The sequence below is a fragment of the Ylistrum balloti genome, unplaced genomic scaffold (genome assembly GCF_031769215.1).
Source record: "Ylistrum balloti isolate Yb309-2 unplaced genomic scaffold, AGI_CSIRO_Ybal_v1 Utg369680, whole genome shotgun sequence".
Lineage (NCBI taxonomy): Eukaryota > Metazoa > Mollusca > Bivalvia > Pectinida > Pectinidae > Ylistrum > Ylistrum balloti.
In genome coordinates, this window is record NW_026781921.1 from 508,087 (window position 1) to 531,119 (window position 23,033).

General features: G+C 36.4%; 1 protein-coding gene across 1 annotated transcript; it reads left to right on the forward strand.

Moving 5' to 3' along the window:
- Positions 1–12,083: 12,083 nt before the first annotated feature.
- LOC132564447 (glycoprotein-N-acetylgalactosamine 3-beta-galactosyltransferase 1-like) lies at positions 12,084–19,280 on the forward strand. The gene is made up of 4 exons (XM_060229102.1): positions 12,084–12,150; positions 12,693–12,755; positions 16,666–17,333; positions 19,080–19,280. The coding sequence occupies exons 1-4, from the start codon at positions 12,084–12,086 to the stop codon at positions 19,278–19,280; spliced, it is 999 nt and encodes a 332-aa protein (XP_060085085.1).
- Positions 19,281–23,033: the final 3,753 nt, after the last annotated feature.

Sequence of the window (23,033 nt, forward strand, 5' to 3'; positions counted from 1 at the left end):
ACTAAATACCTTTAACAAGTATTGTACGAGATGGAAATTAAAAGTTAATGTCGAAAAAACTAAAGTGATGATATTCGGTAAGGGGAGACAACCCCAACACTTAACTTTTACATATGATGGTAAAACTGTAGAAGTTGTAAAGTGGTATAAATATTTAGGAGTTATTTTTTCTAGGAACGGATTGTTTAATCAGAATATAAAACATCTATATAATAAAGGTATGAAAGCTCTATTTGGAATTATTGCTAGATGTCGTACTCATAATTTATCTATAGACTGTCAAATTGATCTGTTCGATAAAGTTGTAAAGCCAATATTACTATACGGCTGCGAAGTGTGGGGCTTCTCAAAGTTGAACCTTATTGAAAATGTACATACGAAATATTGTAAATATATACAAAATGTATTGAAACATACACCCAACTGTATAGTTTACGGAGAACTTGGGCGATATCCGTTGATTATTAACATTAAAATAAGAATGGTAATTTTTTGGGCCAAAATTTATTGTAACATAAACAAAAAAATATCACGCAAATTGTATTTGTTATTGAATAAGACTAATTCACCATGGATTGAATTTGTAAAGAGTATTTTTGATGAATGTGGATTGTCTTATGTATGGCAAAACCCTATTAATGTAAATATTACTTGGTTAAGAAATGTTCTGCACTCTGTTATATGTAGTCAGTTTCTACAATCCTGGGAAAGTAATATTATGAATATTTCTAAAACTACAGAATGTTTAAAAATGTACTGAAACTTGAAAGTTTTCTAATCAAACTACCTATTAAAAACAGAAGTATCTTAACAAAATTTAAAACATGTAACTTCAATCTCCCCATAGAAACTGGAAGACGGAGAAATGTACCCAGAGAAGACAGGAAGTGTTTGATATGTGATTCAAATGAAATAGGGGATGAATTCCATTATATATTTAAATGCCAAAATCTAGAACTGGTACAGTACAGAAATTTATATATTCACCCTCGATATCGTAACATACCAAATTGTATTAATTTCTACTTGATGAACTGTTCAAACTTCAGTACATTGCACAACCTATGTAAATTTCTTACTATTCTTAAAGATAAACAAAACCCTCCTGGGTAACCTGTTGTACATTGTATAGAACGTGTAGGCTGTCTATACATTACTGTATAATCACATGTCGTACCTTCTCAACACATATGTATTAAGTTATGAGAATAAAGAACTGACTGACTGAAAAGTTCAGATTTTTGCGAAATGAATTGGACAATTAAAATGACAATAAATATGAAATAGCCCCTGGTGATTCATTAACCCCAAGGCATAAACCCTGGTAATTCATTAACCCTGTGGTATAACACCAGGTGATTAATTAACCCTGAGGTATAACCCCTGGTGATTTATTAACCCTGAGGTCTAGCACCAGGGCATTCATTAACCCTGTGGTATAACCCTTGGTGATTCAATAACCCTGATGTATAGCACCTGGTGATTCATTAACCCTGAGGTATAGCCCTTGGTGATTTATTAACCCTGATGTATAGCACCTGGTGATTCATTAACCCTGAGGTATAGCATCTGGTGATTCATTAACCCTGAGGTATAGCCCCTGGTGATTCATTAGCCCTGAGGTATAGCACCTGGTGATTCATTAACCCTGAGGTATAGCCCTTGGTGATTCATTAACCCTGAGGTATAGCACCTGGTGATTCATTAACCCTGAGGTATAGCACCTGGTGATTCATTAACCCTGAGGTATAGCCCCTGGTGATTCATTAGCCCTGAGGTATAGCCCCTGGTGATTCATTGACCCTGATGTATAGCCCTTGGTGATTCATTAGCCCTGAGGTATAGCACCTGGTGATTCATTAACCCTGAGGTATAGCCCTTGGTGATTCATTAACCCTGAGGTATATCCCTTGGTGATTCATTAACCCTGAGGTATAGCCCCTGGTGATTCATTAACCCTGAGGTATATCCCTTGGTGATTCATTAACCCTGAGGTATGTCCCTTGGTGATTCATTAACCCTGAGGTATAGCCCCTGGTGATTCATTAGCCCTGAGGTATAGCACCTGGTGATTCATTAACCCTGAGGTATAGCCCTTGGTGATTCATTAACCCTGAGGTATAGCCCTTGGTGATTCATTAACCCTGAGGTATAGCCCCTGGTGATTCATTAACCCTGAGGTATATCCCTTGGTGATTCATTAACCCTGATGTATAGCCCCTGGTTATTCATTAGCCCTGAGGTATAGCACCTGGCGATTCATTAACGCTGAGGTATAGCCCTTGGTGATTCATTGACCCTGAGGTATAGCACCTGGTGATTCATTAACCATGTGGTATAACCCCTGTTGATTCATTAACCATGAGGACTTGCCCCAGGTGATTCATTAACCCTGGGTTTTTCCATGTCCTTGGTAAAGCAGTTACCTTGGGGTATTTTCATGTCCCTGGTAAAGAAGTTACATTGGGGTATTGTCATGTCCCTGGTAAAACAGTTACCCTGGAGTATTGTCATGTCCCTGGTAAAACAGTTACCCTGGGGTATTGTCCTGTCTCTGGTAAAGTAAAGCAGTTACCCTGGGGTATTGTCATGTCCCTGGTAAAGCAGTTATCTTTTAGTATTATCATGTCCCTGGTAAAGAAGTTACATTGGAGTATTGTCATGTCCCTATAGATTTAATTACCTTTCGATTGATGTGTATTTATTTCCATAGCTACTCATTTGAAATATTTCTTCTTGTGGTGATACCCTATCGAATAGCAATCAGCTGAAACAAAAAATAATTGTTTTTCTTAATTTATTATTCATAATTTTTATTTGTTTTCATTTTTTAAAAAATTCATACGAATTTGTATACCATGGTGTTTAGATACTAAATAATTTATCAAAAATGAATTCATAGCGCACATTTTTGTCGTGTAGTTCTTAAACTGAAGTGGTCAGGGTTTAAACTGTATTTGCTAAGGATGTTCTAGTCGATGTTTCTTTCACCGGAAACTGCACAAAGTTGTCACGCCGTTGTTAAAGATGAGAGAAGCTTAGAGGTAACACGTCTCTCCTAAGTATGTAGTGCGCGGAATTAAGAACAACGCAAACAGGCTTGCATTACAGTGAATAAAGGTAAAGATAAAAACAATAGATAATTAAAAAAACAAATAAAATAAACGAACGAATTAATTAATAATGAATTGAATGAACATTTTATGTCAGAGATAATTTTACTTAAAACAACAAACATATCTGCACGAGAAGACGACAAAGCCTCGAGGATGAGAGTCTACAATGCAATACACATGGATGAAAACGTTAACGTATCACAGGATATAGTATGCATTCGGTTGAAATGCATCAGGAAGTACGTGAGCTAGGGCCGTTCCTGTTGTGCAGTGACACCAATTGTTCATTGAATACGTACTTTACACTTTCAAAGTGAAAGTTTTGGCGTTCAAGCTGTCTGTGACGTAGTTTGAACTCGGTGTTCATTGGCGAGAAACCACGGTGTTCCAACCGAGGAAAATTTGAAAACATACTGTAACAGGGGTAGGTATGTTTCATTGACTTTAACGCACCTGTTAAATCTATCAAGACTTTTTCAGGAAGGAACCCGCGAGCTATAGATACATACAAGTATATATTATATACCATTTATACAGAAATCAGTGAAATTCTCCGTTTTTCTTAAACGAAACTAGGAACTGGCAACCATCTTCTGCTCTGTGTTTTCGTTGATAAATAGGACTCCAGACATTATACTAGTGAACGTATGATTTCATGGATTAAGAGTATTTAGGAAAACAACGAAAAATAATTCTCCATAACATAAATTAAATTCCTTAATGGTGGGCAAATTATACTTTTGAAGTTTCCACTTGAAGAGTAGTAGTACCCCGTTAACACATATTGTGGTAGCTTACATATATTTTGATAAAGACATGCATTGCTCTATAATTATCTTTTTAATTGTTGATTGTAAACACCCGTTTATGGGGTTTAGGTTTGTGTTTGATTATGTTGTTTTTATTCAGGGATATACAACGTATGGTTATGCATTGGCTAATTAACAAACTTCCAAGGACTACCAACACTCCAGTTTCACAATTGTATTCAAAATTTCACATGGAAAAAATTAAGTAACTGGTAATTTATAAAGATTTCGTAATTATCTCTGACAGCCAACATTACGTAATCCCTACAAGCCAGTTTTTTTATAGTGATTATCGTTTTTTCTCTTAAAAAAAGTACAAGTTCAAACAGGTAGATTTACCTGTCAAACCTCACCTGTTGGCACTCCGTAACCAGTATTACTTGATTTTTATCAATGTTTTTTTTCATGACATATCTCTTTACATACAAATTTATAAGGATATGTTAAAACAATATTCACCTTTTTAGATATTTTTATTCTCTATAACCTATTAAGTATGAAGAAACCTTTTTCATATATCTTGTGAAATGTTTGAATGTCTTAATTTTGTTTTATTTTGAATATAATATTGATGATAATTTTTTAAAGCTTGGTCAACAAATCTTTAAATTGTCTGACATTCTAGATTACTGACATATATATTGTGCTTTTGTACGCATATTGTTGTAAAGGGCCCTTAGGCCAAACGTAAATGAAATTAAATGGAACCGACAAATGTAGTGATCATTTCCCATCGAAAATAGAATAATTTTTATACCAATGACCAGAAATGAGACATTTTCTTAACCAGTAATGACATACTTTTCCCCTTTATTTCAAATACTCTAGTTTTATTTCAGATTAATTTCTCTTTATTTTTAAGTTCTATTACAGATACTTTAAAAATTATTTTAGAAATATGTTAGTTTGTAGTTCTAAACCTTCCAACAAATGTTTTAGCGCTGAATGAAGTAAAACTTAATTATTCAGTATTTTTCATCAAATATAATTTATATACCTAGTTTAATATCCCAATCATATGAAGATAGGTTGTGAGAAACACAGGTAAATTCTCTAGTTATAGTCTAGATAAGAAAACAGCTGCCTATGTGAAACAGTATATAATTCCCTTGCCATCGATTCCTAAAACAGCACCATCCTTTTGCTTAAAAAAATGCTGGCACTCGGAGAACACACCGTGATTAGATAACCACTTTCAGGTCACATGACCTATGATCAGTGTGGTCACCTGACATAGGTCATGACGACCAGTAGCGATCGTTGTGGTCACCTGACCATAGGTCGTGGTGACCTATAGTGATTGCTACCGTTGGTGTCACCTGACCATAGGTAGTGGTGACATCTAGCGATCGTTGTGGTCACCTAACTATATGTTATATGACTTATAAATTTCGTTGTTCTACCGTCCTCGTGCTTTAACTTTTTCTTGTGAACATGCAGATTTGGGTAAAACTTGGTATGCAGCATTATATTTCTAGTAATAAGATCTTTAAAGAGTTTGACTATGAGTTTTATTGGATCATGGTTACCACAGTTATGGCCCTTTGCAATTTACTCACCATTGGACTTGTGAACACGACAATTTGAGTAAAAATGAACAAATTGTGATGAAACTTGATGTACAGTCTTATATCAATAAGATCTCAGGTGCGTTCGACTGTACCTATCGGGTTGTAATATGCAGAGTTATGGCTCTTTGCAGTTGGATTACCTTTGGGCCTTGTGAATACAATAAGTTAATATGAACTTATTTTGATGAAACGTGGCCTGCAGTCATGTATCAATAAAATATCGAATGTAATGATTGATATGATGCAACTTATAGAGTTATGACTCGTGTGCCTCTTGTTGTGTAAGTTTTGTTTTATTTCAACGTTCATTCCCGATGAAACCATATCACTTAGAGTTTAAAACGATATTTCGCCACTCTCAATATTAATATCAAATCTACGACACAGCTACTAAGTTTATAGACTACGAACAGCTTACTTTAGGTACACCTCCGGAAAACGTTCGTAATGTGTCGTGAATTCAAAGCACGAGCTCGCATGGCCACTAAGTTAAAACCTGAAAATATGTCTGTATCAACTACAAACAAAAATAAACTTTAAAAGAACACAACGGGCCAAACATCGCGTAAAGAATAAAACATACATTTATATGTTACAAAGTCCTTGATTCTATAACTATCGGTAAATTATCCTCTTTTTTTGTAAGTTGACTCTAGAACTTGTATGTATGTATAACAGGTACTCAATGGTGCGTTCGATTCGACCATACAGATACAATCAAGTTGTCACGCTATTGTAACCTCTCACGAAGTTCCGCATTACATAGCAATGTCGTGGTGTGTCATTAAAGTCTTTGTTGTTGTATATGACAGTATCGATGAATACCACAGGTCTTGCCAAGGCATTGGCTCATTACTTCAGACATTGATATGATCGTGAGCAGCTAGCTACCCGCGGACACTATGCGACCTGTAAGGTACGTCATAATTTTTAGCAAGTATTTTTCAGGGTTTTTTCCCTTATTTTTTCTAAATAAAACATCGAAATCTGTATTCTTTATTTTATCTTGAGCATAACCATATTACCTTTAAAAATAAAAATTTCATATCAATGTACGTTTAAAATCAGCATAGGGTGTAATATTTACTCACCCATTTACCATTAAGATATACGTGTTTTCATGTACTAACAACTTCTTTGCAAATCATACTGGTAGAAGCCAAGAAAGTAGACATGCATGATCTATAAACCTTTTCAGGTTAATTAATTCTTTGATATGACAGGTTAATAATAAATTGTTTAATTTTAGTCAGTGCACTTAACACGAAAATATGATTTGATATATTTATTTCTTAGGGGATGGTGGATGGGTTCGAATGAAGTGAAATTCGTCTTCTATGTCATTTTTACAATGGTAACTTGATACACCAATCTGTTAGACGGGTGGAGAAAATAATCTCACAGTCTTGTTTATATATCTCTCAGAATTTCTGTTTCACCGAAACCAAAATGATGTGTATCGAAGCTAACTGTGCTTTCCAGTAACCCGGTATACCAATAGAAAAGAGGTCTTGTTTAACAGGAGTAACCCAAATATCACAATGATGGTTCAATTGACACGCGCTACACGTATCTTTGAATTGTTGTTATTAGTCAACGATTTGCACTAGTACTTCAAAATTCTCATTTTCCTCCAAAGATGACGAGGATGTCTACCCAGTTTGAGATAAATCATTGCGTTTGATGTTGATTTTTCGAACTCTTTAAAATGTATTTACAAAAGTCTAGATGTAGTTGTTCGTTATCGAGCGCTTTGTGGGAACCTAACCCACTCGCAAGCATAGTTTGTTATGATGCCGACATATAGTGACTACAGGGTACAAAACTTAGCAGCTAGATTTACACGATCTTTTAAAAGAAAATGATTAAATCATTCCTACCTTGTGACGCGAAATGTTTCTGCGCTACACTTAAGAACCCATTATTATGTTTTAACCCCAAATAAAGAAAATAAATTACAGAATCAAGTACGACACCATCATATTGGCATGTTTTATTTCCTGTAATACAACCGATTTTCTGAAAACTCCATTTTTTGTTTTCTCAACCTCAGACCACCTCTCAGTATATGATAACGATTCGTCTAACACGTGTTGTAGGCCGTGAACATCTCCAGGGAAAAGCACCATGTCCTCGACGTTTACTAGTAAAAATAACTCTTGTAGTTCTAAAGGTTGGAGACCAATGCTGAGGAATTTCACATCACAGTCGTATACAAACATACTAAATAGAATCGGGATGACGATTCACGCTCGTTAAACCACATTAAGGCATTGGATACAACTTTTGGACAATAACCGACCTCAAGTTACATCTTTGTTGTACATCTTGTGTAAAATAAGAAAAAAATCTGTTTGAACTCTATAAAGTACTCGTTAAAAAGCAAAAAACTGCTTGAAATATAAAATGCTCGTTAAGAATGCAATGATTTTATCTCGTTTCAGCTTCCTAAGTGTTGACTCTATCTCTTCCTCTAAAAAAAGAATTACTAAGATAACCTGCTAATTTCTCTGTCACAATGAATTTCAAATAAAACCTGGTAAATCTCGTCACAACTAATCCTATGGCATTTTAGCCAGTCCTTTCATTCTCTACATTCTTTACGAGGTAATTCTCACCTGGAGAGACAATCCTAAGAGACACCCTCTCCCCTGGAGAGACATTCTCCAGGTGATACCTTCTCCCCCCGGAGAGACATTCCTAGGCGACACCCTCACCCCTGGAAAGATATTCCTAGGTGATACCTTCTCCCATGGAGAGACATCTCTAGGTGATACCTTCTCCCATGGAGAGACATCCTAGGTGATACCTTCTCCCCTGGAGACATTCTGCCATGGAGAGACATTCTCAAAGTGATACCTTCTCCCATGGAGAGACATTCCCTAGGTGATACCTTCTCCCCTGGAGAGACATTCTGTAGGAGATACCTTCTCCACTGGCGAGACATTCTATACTCTAGGTGATACCTTCTCCCCTGGAGAGACATTCTCTAGGTGATACCTTCTCCCCTGGAGAGACATTCTCTAGAAGATACCTTCTCCTCCTGGAGAGACATTCTCTAGAAGATACCTTCTCCCCTGGTGAGACATTCTCTAGGTGATACCTTCTCCCCCTGGAGAGACATCTCTAGGTGATACCTTCTCCCCTGGAGAGACATTCTCTAGGTGATACCTTCTCCCCTGGAGAGACATTCTGTAGGAGATACCTTCTCCCCTGGAGAGACATTCTCTAGGTGATACCTTCTCCCCTGGAGAGACATTCTGTAGGAGATAACTTCTCCCTTGGGGAGACATTCTCTAAGTGATACCTTCTCCCCTGGCGAGACATTCTCTAGGTGATACCTTCTCCCCCTGGAGAGACATCTCTAGGTGATACCTTCTCCACTGGAGAGACATTCTGTAGGAGATACCTTCTCCCCTGGAGAGACATTCTGTAGGAGATACCTTCTCCCCTGGAGAGACATTCTCTAGGTGATATCTTCTCTCCTGGAGAGACATTCTCTAGGTGATATCTTCTCTCCTGGCGAGACATTCTCTAGAAGATACCTTCCTCGTTGGAGAGACATTCCTAGGAGATTCATCTCACATGGAGTTTTGCAAGGTGGACATCGAGTTATGTGACAAACGTTTGATAAAAGGATTATTGGGAAATGTCTACATTTGTATGGGCCAATATCGACAAGTTTAAACTCACCCTCTGTTTTCTGTAGGCCTAGTTCAACGTACAATATCCTGTAAAGGAAACGTAATTATGTTCATGGATGAAAGAGAGAAAGTAAAAAGCTTTTGTGAACACCTGCCTTTAATTCGTTCTGTTTTAATTCACCACAAATACCATTTCAGTATGCATGAGAACATCAGAAAAACATTTTGTCATATCATTGAAGATAAGCTGTTGGTTTTTGTAGGTATGTGATATTGTTACAACCTGTCGTAGCGTCGACAGTTGATCAAGCCTTGCTATTTGTAATTCATGTCACTGTCATTGTTAAATATGCACATTGCAAAATATTCAATTGCCTATTGCAAATGAATTGACAAAATGACATCTCGCTGCACAGAGAATAAATCAATATAAATATATGATAAACATTGATTGTCTTAAAATTTTTAAAAACATGTCTTATAGACATTATTAGAACAAGTGAAAGTTCAGCCAATTTTAGTGGAAGAATTCTACTTGGGCATCATTGACAACGCCAACGACAACAACTACTTCCAATACCAAATGATTAATTGATGCTTTTATTAATTTTGGTAAAACATACATGTGCACGTTATTAAACATGTAATATCTAGATGTCTTTACGGTGTCTTTTTATATTCAAACTATATCTTTATAAAAGGAACGTAAACAATCATCGATAATTTAATACAATAAAAGTAGTGACAAACCCTATACATGGACGCATGCCTACCCGCCGAGATTATTAAGAGTTGGTAACGGAAGATAATGCAAACGCAAGTGCAAATGTTAAATGGTGTCTCTTGTTTGTTGTAGTTCCAGACTCCGGCCTACCTCCTGGTGCAAGCTCTTGTTAATCCTGATAGTGGTATCACTTATCCCTACATACATAGTCATCTTCAAAGAACCAGGTAAATATTTATATCTAACAGGAGGTGTAAAATAATTTTGTAACAATTTTCGGCCTTGAATTTGTGATAAATATACAAATTAGGCTTTGTACAAAAAAGACAAACAATATTGAATAAATAGCTATCCATGTTATATATGTAAGGGGGTCAACGTTTGTTTTCATGACGATACCGTATGCGTTGTCCACCTCAAACTCAACTCATATCGACTTTTACCTCCTAGTGAGTCCGCAAATAAAAGGTCATATTTTTTGATAGTTTAAGAAATAGACTATTTAACGCGATCTAACACCACTAATCGGTAAGTATTGCTGCAATTAAGACGATATCAATAAAGCTCAAAGACAGATATTTCTTATAGGCAATAGACATATGTGACATTCCCACACACACACATGGTCTTTTAATTGAGCCGGTTTGAGGAGTACTAGTAGCATGTGTTGGCATAACGACCTTTACTGTTGTAGTGCCGGAGTTTGGTGTTGGTCTAATTGGAGTATATGTCGGTTGCCTTCCGTCAATGTCTGGACAAACTATGATTGGGAGTAGTTCTGGGATTGTCTCGGTTCCCCCTGTATAACTACCGGCTTCGTGTTTTGAATATACGACCTTGGAGCGCTGTCCTTGTATAACAGAGGGAACTTATAATTTTTTGTCGTTATCCTAGCGGTATCTCTACTATGACTAGTAAGTGTCTTAGTACACTTGTTTTTCCTGGCGTGCTGTGAGCTGTTCATGCGCCTTTTTATGAATTTCCGGAAGAAATGTTTAAGACTTTGCAGTATTTTTAGATCGAAAAGCTTAACTTTCAAATACCTGAGTTGGTGAAAAACTCATCCCTGATAATGGAGTGTTTTTGTAACCAAACAGTACTGTATCAGGATCAATGTCCTTTTCCTGGTTCTTCCTCGGAATGTTCTCGACAGTTTCCACCATCCTCTCACTCGATCCATTTGACTGAGGATACGTTGAAGTGAAAGTTTAGTATCCCATTCCTATGAAATGCCTCAAGTTCAAGGGCCTGTTGTCGGACATTACCCATTCTGATATTTCATGTCTAATAACGAGAATTTTTGGCTGGAGTGTCACTTTCCGAGCTGTTTACTTTTCTAGGGCACATATCGTCAGCTTTTGTTTAAGTACTTGAATATATTCATACCAAGATTTCGCCACGACCTCTCCAGTATTGCGCATGGAACCAGCGGTTCTTTCTGTTGTCAATTCCAGAAACGGTTGCACGTGAAATATCTTTAACACGTAGTTCTTAATATAAGTCGACATTTGTGGCTAGCATATTGTACAGCGTGTAAGGAATTTACATTTCTTTATGCCAAAATATGAAATAAAATTTTCTACATCTTTAATCACCGCAAAACAACAGGACTTCTGCTTCATTATGTTGTCTCTGTGACACCAGTGCTGTCTTACTTGGGTCGACGCCTCTTGTTTGTATGTTGGCTGACCATAATCATTAGGGTTTGAAGTTTTTCAACCTCGTTAGTTTCAAGTTCTAGCCGTTCACGTTTGTATTTAAAGACAACCTTGTCCATTGGAAGTAGCAGAGGCTTGAGGTTGGGGTTTGCGTTTTTGATGTTGTTATTTCTTCGTGATGGCATTTACAAAACAGTGTATGAAATTTCCTATACCTGATTTGACCTAGCTGCAGACACTAGTGCGGGTTAAAGCATTTCTTTTAAACGCACCAAACATTATTACATTGTATGTCTGTTGAAGTGATGAAGATCTCGATTCCTTCGTTTCCGATTATGTGTGATAAAATGGCGTCCTTCTGTTTGTCGTCTTGCTAATCAGCTCCTGATGCTGCGTGATAGGGTCCATGTCGTTGTTTCCAAAGTGACCAGTTTTCTGATGGGATTCTATGAAATATTATGATTTCACCGTTTTGTAGGCTAGTGACTAAAACTTCTAAAACCATGCAATTATATTAACATGAACAACCGTATGGATTTCCTTTAAACGTGATTTGTTAATATGACAGCGACTGAGATTACATCAATGAAGGACAAGAATATGAAATTTCTATCCGATACAAAGGGAGGTAATTTTCTGCAGTGCCCTTACGTAATTGAGTTTAGTTATAGTATAGCGAATAGACACATGAAACAATGATAGATAGTGACGTAATGTGGTCTTTAGTTTGAGAGAACAAAAGAAAACTCAATAAAGAAACAGAACTTAAACACATACAGACTACTTCTGTCCGTATACCAAATTATATCAGGTTTTGTTTGACTATGAATTAACACTATGTTTTGTGCGGGATACATTTACATAATATTGATGGCCGATGGATGGCTGTTGTTGTTTGTGGCTTTGATCTGGATTCTGTTCTATTTTTAACTCCCGGTCCGTGAGTGGCAAAAATATCCAATGGCAGATAACCTTGCGGTGCTTATGAGTGTAAAGAACGACAATTCTGGTAGAGAATTCTTGCATTGACTTATCTTATCAAAAATCTTTATAGTGAAATCACTTAAAAGGATTTAATTTATTTCATAACACATGATTAAAGAACAATAATTCCAAAAGTCATGACTGATATCATATCTATATCTCATGCTTTATTTGTATATATTTCAGGGCAAATACCCGACAGCCGACGTATCGAAATTATTGCACAACAAACAAAGAATGACTCCACAGGTAAGCAATGATTACCAGCGCGAAACGGCGTGTAATAAAGTGTCCATATTTATTACGTTTCAACAGCATGTTGGATAATAAGTTATTTATCTTTTTTAGAAAACAAAGTTATCAATTGGTACACACACTCCCCGATCCCTCCATTTAAAACTAAAATTGAGATGTTTATAACACAACACGGACTTAAATCAACATCTCACAAGTAAATTAGCATCTTTAATTCAAATTAAGAGTTTGATACAGTAGAGCCAATGAATGAATTAGATTACATCATACAGATGTTTCGTCCCCCAAGGACTTGTCAGTTATGCTACTACGTCCGTGTTAAAACTAATTACTAGCATTTTCATTTCCATATCACAGATATAATTACTGCTTTATTGAGAGTTAAATGACATCGCAAATGCCTTGTATCTCAAACGACAGTTACTGATAGCTGCAATATGAAATAGTTATTAACACATCTGTCAGGGTATTTCGTCGTAAAAAATCAAGAAAATACCAACATGTCAACATAATCATAATCCAGACCCAAAGTCAATAATACAAAGGCAAAATATGAGCAAAAGAAAGATTTTCACGAAGACCCTTGAAAATGAGAGAATAAAACCAGGTGGAAACATTTTAATGAGATCACCATGGCAACCAAAATACTTAATTTTCTTCAACCTGCATCTTTTGAAAACCTGTGCTATGAGTTTATCCGTCAAGCAGTGGCTTCTTGGCCGTTTTCGCGAAAGCCGGTTAATTTGGCCCACTAGAGAGAATCACCTATATTCGTGTATACATTTACAACTTTGGCGTTTAAATACAATTATTACCAGTATATCAACATTTACATTCGGTAAGCACATACGATCATGATGGCCCTGAAACTGTTCAGCGTCTTATTCTTTATTTAATTAGGACGTATAGTGGAAATTGCCAAACAACATCAGGACGATTCCACACGTAAGTGACAGCTGTAGAGAATTTAGACCCTTATGTTGTATATTTAATTCTTCTTACAAATATCTATGCATTCTATTATATATTACTCAACTCAAGATTGAGCAAATCTATAAACTTGCTTTTGGTTTTTTGGTAATAGTAGACGACGAAAAACGTTGCTGTAGTGACATATCGTATCAACAAACATACTAGAATTAAAGAAACAATAGATAAAACAAAAACAAAAACAGTAAATTAATTTAGAACCCGCGAAAAACTTCTATCTGTCACTACTCCAAATGTAACTGTTTCTGATTACGGGCATCTACAGATATATTACCTCGGTTTAATCATGATCGCCCAACTTCCTTATTGTTAGGAAATTTTCGCATGGATTGCTATTCAGTTAATGTGTCCTTACTCTCATTTTAAATATATATTTATCTTGTTGTTGTGACTCTTCTTCTTTTCTCCTCCTATGAATAGTAATTAGTTTATCGCTTTACCAATGTAGTCACAAAACATCGATCTTTGATTTTATTTCAACGTTTAAAATCAAGCAAATATAGCTCCATAACTTCAGGTTGTCATAATTTTAGCTGTGCTCTATGATTTTCTTTTTTTTTAATTACTAAGAAAATATCACTCTGTAGCTACAGTTTGTGATACTGATGGCTATGATCTGTGATTTTAACAAAATATCACTCTGTAGCTATAGATTGACAAAATATCACTCTGTAGCTATAGATTGTGATACTGATGGCTATGATCTGTGATTTTAACAAAATATCACTCTGTAGCTATAGATTGACAAAATATCACTCTGTAGCTATAGATTGACAAAATATCACTCTGTAGCTATAGATTGATTTTAACAAAATATCACTCTGTAGCTATAGATTGACAAAATATCACTCTGTAGCTATAAATTGACAAAATATCACTCTGTAGCTATAAATTGACAAAATATCACTCTGTAGCTGTAGCTATAGATTGACAAAATATCACTCTGTAGCTATAGATTGACAAAATATACTTCTGTAGCTATAGATTGACAAAATATACTTCTGTAGCTATAGATTGACAAAATATACTTCTGTAGCTATAGATTGACAAAATATCACTCTGTAGCTATAGATTGACAAAATATCACTCTGTAGCTATAGATTGACAAAATATCACTCTGTAGCTATAGATTGGCAAAATATCACTCTGTAGCTATAGATTGACAAAATATCACTCTGTAGCTATAGATTGACAAAATATACTTCTGTATATAGATTGACAAAATATCACTCTGTAGCTATAGATTCAAAATATACTCTGTAGCTATAGATTGACAAAATATACTCTGTAGCTATAGATTGACAAAATAAAATATGACAAAATATACTTCTGTAGCTATAGATTGACAAAATATCACTCTGTAGCTATAGATTGACAAAATATCACTCTGTAGCTATAGATTGACAAAATATACTTCTGTAGCTATAGATTGACAAAATATACTTCTGTAGCTATAGATTGACAAAATATACTTCTGTAGCTATAGATTGACAAAATATCACTCTGTAGCTATAGATTGACAAAATATACTTCTGTAGCTATAGATTGACAAAACATACTTCTGTAGCTATAGATGTGCTATAGATTGACAAAATATCACTCTGTAGCTATAGATTGACAAAATATCTCTCTGTAGCTATAGATTGACAAAATATCACTCTGTAGCTATAGATTGACAAAATATCACTCTGTAGCTATAGATTGACAAAATATCACTCTGTAGCTATAGATTGACAAAATATCGCTCTGTAGCTATAGATTGACAAAATATCACTCTGTAGCTATAGATTGACAAAATATCACTCTGTAGCTATAGATTGACAAAATATCACTCTGTAGCTATAGATTGACAAAATATCACTCTGTAGCTATAGATTGACAAAATATCACTCTGTAGCTATAGATTGACAAAATATACTTCTGTAGCTATAGATTGACAAAATATCACTCTGTAGCTATAGATTGACAAAATATCACTCTGTAGCTATAGATTGACAAAATATCTGTACGATTGATTGACAAAATATACCTCTGTAGCTATAGATTGACAAAATATACTTCTGTAGCTATAGATTGACAAAATATCACTCTGTAGCTATAGATTGACTACTTACTTGTTTGTATAGAATACTTTATATTAGTATATATCGGTATTATTCAGAACGACGTGGTCTTTATTGTAACTGACCGACAGATGTCTAGATAACGAGACTAATAATCGAAATCTTAAAAACACTAAAGTTTATATAAAAAGGACTTGGTCTGATTCAATAATATTTATCTTATCATCCTTAGACAGGAATCAAAGTAAGTCTGTCAAAATTACAAATAATGTGGGGTTCTGTTTTTGGTGTCCATACAGGTATAAATTGTCTTTCCATTTCTATCTGCTCCTCTATACACTGTTCTTTTCATCAATGTACATTTTCTGTATATCAGTGTTCCTTTCTTTATGTAGCTGTTCACTTTCCGATGTTTACACGATTATATGTTGTGATTGTGAGGTCAGTATTAGAAGATGATGGAAATGTTAGTATGAGCTTACAAAGTGGTTAATGAAATAGACTTGTTGCTAGGTTACTTATTGACCGAATAAGTGTTATGGGACAATTTTAAATTTCCTGTGTTAAAGGGTGGGGATGATAGGAAAGGATGACTACTGGGAGAGGTAGGAAAGATGGATCTATTTCGGATCTCTCTCACTACTTACATAATAAAATACTTGAAGTAGTATTTTGTTACCGATGATCTAATTAGCATAGATTAACCCATATGCAAATAACCTTTGAAATCTAATCTTGAACGAAAACTGCATTTTACAATTGGCCAACTTCGTTAAAGTACTGTTGTTGTAACGGTCATGCAGACAATTATGAAATGAAATTTCCTTAATTTGACCATTCTATTGTTACAGTCTATGTAGACAAAAGACAGGCAGACAAGATATACCAGACTGTCTCAGTGCTGTGTTTTATCCTCACCATGGAGAGAAATCTGTACAGCAAGGCCGCCGTTGTGAACGCGACTTGGGCCAGACGCTGTAACAAAGTGCTGTACGTCCTCTGCACTGACCAGAACAATTCCGACATCTTGTCCACGTGTTCTATAACAGAAAGCAAAGAACATTTGACAGGGAAAGTACGATATTCTATGAATCATTTGTATAAATACTACTTAAACAAATATGATTGGTTTTTAAAAGCAGACGATGACACCTATGTAGTGATGGAAAACCTGCGATATTTATTATCACATTACCCCACAGACAAGGCCGGGTATCTAGGATACCATTTTAAATTATTCGTTACCCAAGGTTATATGAGTGGAGGCGCTGGCTATGTGATCAACAAACAGGCTCTCAAACAAGTCGTGGAACGAGGTTTCAAATTTAATCATTGCCGCGAAGATGGCGGGGACGAGGATGTAGAGATAGGTAAATGCCTCCAGGCCTCAAACGTAACAGTGTTCAGTTCCTTAGACAAATTCCAAAGAGAGACATTCCATACTGACTCTCCCTGGGAGCACACACTAGGCTTGCAGCCCGAATACCTTGACAGATATTCCAGAAACACCGTCCACGGGGTGAGTACAGCATACAGTCTTATTCAAGAAGACAGGGAGTTGTTCCCTCTGACGCCCACCGCTTTTTCTAACGTCAATAATTCAATTTGAGTAACTCATTGGTCAGCAGAAACTGTTGCAACTGAAAACCAAAATCTGTAAAGGCAAAAGAAACACTCATTATATATATATATCAAACCAACATGTCTCAACAAAGCCATGCTTGCAAACAATGTCCCAATTTCTGTTTAAATTCAAAATGTTCACTGATCACTGTTTATATCTAACCAGCATTTTAAAAAAACCTGGATGGAAAGGTTTCATTGATGTTATGAAAAGGTTAAAGATCCGACGGCAAGATACTAAATTTATAGTAACCATTTATGACATTCCTACAATGTAAAATTACCAACCCTATATCTCGTTCGATCAACTCATCCAAAATTTAAGGACCATATCTATGTAGATGTTTATGTTTCTTTGTTCATTTCACTAGAAATTTGGGTTGTCATGGTATTATGGTAACAAGGTCACTAGGTCATTAGCTGTCTCAGATGTTAAGTCTAGGTTTTTTTTCTGAAAAACTTTCATTGACCAGGAAAAGCTTGTCACAGTATAACCACAACTGTTATGTAGCTCTGATGACAATTATTAATGGCTATAGTGACACAAAAAGGTCATGGAAACGACACCAGAAAGTGAATATTTCCGTAGCATAGCGAATCCTTGAGAGAGTGACCACAATTAAGAAAAGGCACTTAATGGTCATGATGGGGTCTGTTGTAAGTAAAACAGTTTAGGAAATGGATTTTACAACCCTGCAAATTTCAAAACACAACATTAGACGATTAGGCCTCAATCTAATGATAGCTAGTCAGTGACCAGTCTAAAGTCAGAACGGTCTGACCAATCGTTTGATTTGAAATTAAGGGATAGCTCCAACAGCGAATGACAATCAGTGGTCAGAGTCATCACCAGTCAACACTGTAGGTATTTTATGGCGGGTCTCCTTCCTGGTGGCCAAACAATGAACAACAAATGGGAGGTACGTTATACGTCAGCCAAAGAAATAGGGACAAGCTGTTTTATCCTAAGACACAATCAGCACAGCATAGCTTTCTGATAAAAAAAAACACCCACCAGGGGTAGGGAATGTAGAGCAACCAATATTGGATCCTCACCTGAAGTCGCGTCCAACGCTCTACTGATTGAGCTATCAAAAATGAAAGTATCTTCTTGGCAAATAGGGTTAATGTATTAGACGGGTTATACTATTCCCTTAATCTCAACTTTACAGGGATGCAAATAGTATCTTTCGGTTAAAGTAATGATAGTTGCCAATTTTTCTCACGTCGGAAGTTTCCGATTTAAGTCATCATTTCTAAAATGTGAAGGAGTCATTCTCTCCGTTATATACGTCATCTGATCATTGTTATCAGTGATATTTCAGTCGGTAGATTATCGGTCTACGATGCAGACTCGGGTGAAGACCTGAGGTATGTAGGTCAGTAATACCTATCCGTATTGGTCAGTGATTCTCTGGATAATGAAAAATTGACCTTGTTTATGCAGTTGTTGTGCCCTTTGGCAAGATACTTGACACCAAATTGCTCTTGATGAAATGTCGCGGGCCTCCCACATGATGTTCAGTCAAGTTGCCACCATTTTCTCAAAGGAGACCACGTCTCCAAATAACCATTACTTCTCGATTTACCTTACAGATAGTTCGTGCAATGTTGTAACGCTGCTGTCTTTTTCTGTTGTCAGGGTGTCGACTGTTGCAGCCAGTTCCCAGTGACATATCATCATCTTAATGAGGCAAATATGTTATTTTTAGAACATATGCTTTATAGAACGCACGTCTGGGGCAGACACGGAAGAACAGACGTAACGGATTTTTTCAAACCTCAAATTGTCACTCCTCCCGACACAAAACGAAAGGACGGACAGACCGAAGTAAAGAATTAATTTCGGCCTAGTCTTAGAAACAATACCAGACAGAGGAAATGATGGTACTCAGTACAGTGGACTTGTACACTGTAGTCTCGTCAAAAATATACTGCAAAGACGAAACATCACAGCAAAAACAGTGGATTTGTACAAAACACTGTAGTCTCGTCAAAAGTATACTGCAAAGACGAAACATCACAGCAAAAAGGGTGGATTTGTACAAAACACTGTAGTCTCGTCAAAAACATACCGCAAAGACGAAACATCACAGCAAAAAGGGTGGATTTGTACAAAACACTGTAGTCTCGTCAAAAATATACTGCAAAGACGAAACATCACAGCAAAAAGGGTGGATTTGTACAAAACACTGTAGTCTCGTCAAAAACATACCGCAAAGACGAAACATCACAGCAAAAAGGGTGGATTTGTACAAAACACTGTAGTCTCGTCAAAAATATACTGCAAAGACGAAACATCATAGCAAAAACAGTGGATTTGTACAAAACACTGTAGTCTCGTCAAAAATATACTGCAAAGACGAAACATCACACCGAAAACAGTGGACTTGTACAAAACACTGTAGTCTCGTCAAAAATTACTGCAAAGACAAAGACTTCAATCCAAAAACTAGCGGACATGTTTAAACAACGTGAAAATTTCACGTAAACAAGATATTATTTTGAAATAATATCACAAAAGAACAAACGTTTTGTTATGTTAACAGTGCTGAATGATACTAATGGCGATATTATAGAAGAAGCAGGCCCACGTTTCAAGAATCTTCCTTAACTTAAGGACATCTTAACTACCATAGAAAAGCATGACGCAATTAAGAAAAAATTCAGATTTAAGAAAACTTCCTTAACCTATATAATGCTTTCCTATGGGCGATTATCAGTTACAGACATTTGCTTGAGTTTAGAAAGATTGGTGAATCTGGAACCAGAACCGACACCGAGGACAGGACTATTTACTAACCAGTGTTCAGTGAAGACATAATACCAGAAATCAATTAAGTTTTTGTGCCAAATTATATATTTATTGATGTAAGTATTGTGTATATGATATGTATACCAGATCTAGTGCTAGTAAATACAGACTCATCATTTGTGATCTTTTTACAGAACTCTTGACATCTGTTATAAAATTGTATTCCATTTTCTTTTCTTTCTTCCCGATTATTTTCAATATATATAATACATATGCAAACAACTACATCAACCATCCTCACATTCACGCATCATCATCATCATCATCATCATCATCATCATCATCATCATCATCATCATCATCATCATCATCATCATCATCATCATCATCATCATCATCATCATCATCATCATCATCATCATCATCATCATCATCATCATCATCATCATCATCATCATCATCATCACCATCATCATCATCATCATCATCATCATCATCATCAGCAGCAGCAGCAGCATCAGCAGCAGCAGCAGCAACAGCAGGATCCTCATCATCATCATCAATTTACAGCAAGAAAGGTATATGCTTGGTATCTGTGTGAAACTGTCGTAGAACAGATATCAATTTAGTATTGCAATATAGTGCTTCTTCTTTGCTATATAAAATGTTGCAAAGTATGTGTGTTAGTAGATACTTTAGTCGGTAGTTTAACTACCATGGTAGTGTATCATCAACTTGATAGTGTACATATCTTCATACATCAGAGACAGGATCACGGGCAGCTATGTCATTAGTCCGTCAAAATCTCGTCATTCCAAGACTTGACGAGATTTGCCGAGATGTTGAAATTTTGTTTGATACTAAAGAATATCTAAAGCGTGGTTTATAATACTTTTGTATTGTGTATCTTATTTATTTTGTTTTAAAAAATCAATAACAAGCGAACATAATATTCTTAAGAATATGCACGTAAAAAAAGAATTAAATGTATATAAAATGTATATGTGAAATTATATAATTTATATAAATTAATGGTAGTTCTTTTCGGCGTTCATAACAGTATGCTATTTTAACCAAGATTGATTGACAAATACAGACAAGAGGAGTGCAGAAAGTAAGACACACCATCACCAAGTTAGACACATCTTCACCAAATTAAATACACCTTCACCAAATTAGACACACCTCCAAACCTCCACAAAATTGAACACATCTTCACCAAAATTGACACACCTTCACTAAGTTAGACACATCTTCACCACATTAGACACACCCTCACCAATTTAGACACACCTTCACCAAGTTATAGACACCATCACCAAGTAAGACACACCATCACCAAGTTAGAAACACCTTCACCAAGTTAGACACACCTTCACCAAGTTAGACACACCCTCACCAAGTTAGACACATTTTCATCAAGTTAGAGACACCTTCACCAAGTTAGACATACCCTCACCAAGTTAGACACACCTTCACCAAGTTAGAGACACCCTCACCAAGTTAATCACACCGTCACCAAGTTAGACACACCTTCACCAAGTCAGACACACATTCACCAAGTCAGACACACATTTGCTAAGTAAGACACACCTTCACCAAGCTAGACACACCGTCACCAAGTTAGATACACCTTTACCAAGTAAGACACATCTTCACCAAGTTAGACACATCTTCACCAAGTAAGACACACCTTCACCAATTTAGACACACCTTCACCAAGTTATAGACACCATCACCAAGTAAGACACACCATCACCAAGTTAGAAACACCTTCACCAAGTTAGACACACCTTCACCAAGTTAGACACACCCTCACCAAGTTAGACACATTTTCATCAAGTTAGAGACACCTTCACCAAGTTAGACACACCCTCACCAAGTTAGACACACCTTCACCAAGTTAGAGACACCCTCACCAAGTTAGACACATCTTCACCAAATTAGACACACCTTCACCAAGCTAGACACAAAGTCACCAAGTTAGATACACCTTTACCAAGTTAGAAACACCTTCACCAAGTTAGACACACCTTTACCAAGTTAAACACACCTTCACCAACTTAGACACACATTTACCAAGTAAGACACACCTTCACCAAGTTAATCACACCGTCACCAAGTTAGACACACCTTCACCAACTTAGACACACATTTACCAAGTAAGACACACCTTCACCAAGTTAATCACACCGTCACCAAGTTAGACACACCTTCACCAACTTAGACACACATTTACCAAGTAAGACACACCTTCACCAAGTTAATCACACCGTCACCAAGTTAGACACACCTTCACCAACTTAGACACACATTTACCAAGTAAGACACACCTTCACCAAGTTAATCACACCGTCACCAAGTTAGACACACCTTCACCAACATAGACACACATTTACCAAGTAAGACACACCTTCACCAAGTTAATCACACCGTCACCAAGTTAGACACACCTTCACCAACTTAGACACACATTTACCAAGTAAGACACACCTTCACCAAGTTAATCACACCGTCACCAAGTTAGACACACCTTCACCAAGTTAATCACACCGTCACCAAGTTAGACACACCTTCACCAAGTTAGACACACCTTCACCAAGTCAGACACACATTCACCAAGTCAGACACACATTTGCCAAGTAAGACACACCTTCACCAAGCTAGACACACCGTCACCAAGTTAGATACACCTTTACCAAGTAAGACACATCTTCACCAAGTTAGACACATCTTCACCAAGTAAGACACACCTTCACCAAGTTAGTCACACCTTCACCAAGTTAGACACACCTTCGCCTCTGTTCTGTTTACTATCATTCCATTGACAGTACGATGTGG

What these genes read in the sequence shown, in the direction of transcription:
- LOC132564447 (XM_060229102.1), top strand. Translation starts at nt 12,084, where the DNA reads ATGACAGCGACTGAGATTACATCAATGAAGGACAAGAATATGAAATTT. An exon ending in TCTATCCGATACAAAGGGAG is followed by an intron (nt 12,151 to 12,692) that starts GTAATTTTCTGC and finishes TATATATTTCAG; the next exon opens with GGCAAATACCCGACAGCCGA. An exon ending in CCAGAAACACCGTCCACGGG is followed by an intron (nt 17,334 to 19,079) that starts GTGAGTACAGCA and finishes TTCTGTTGTCAG; the next exon opens with GGTGTCGACTGTTGCAGCCA.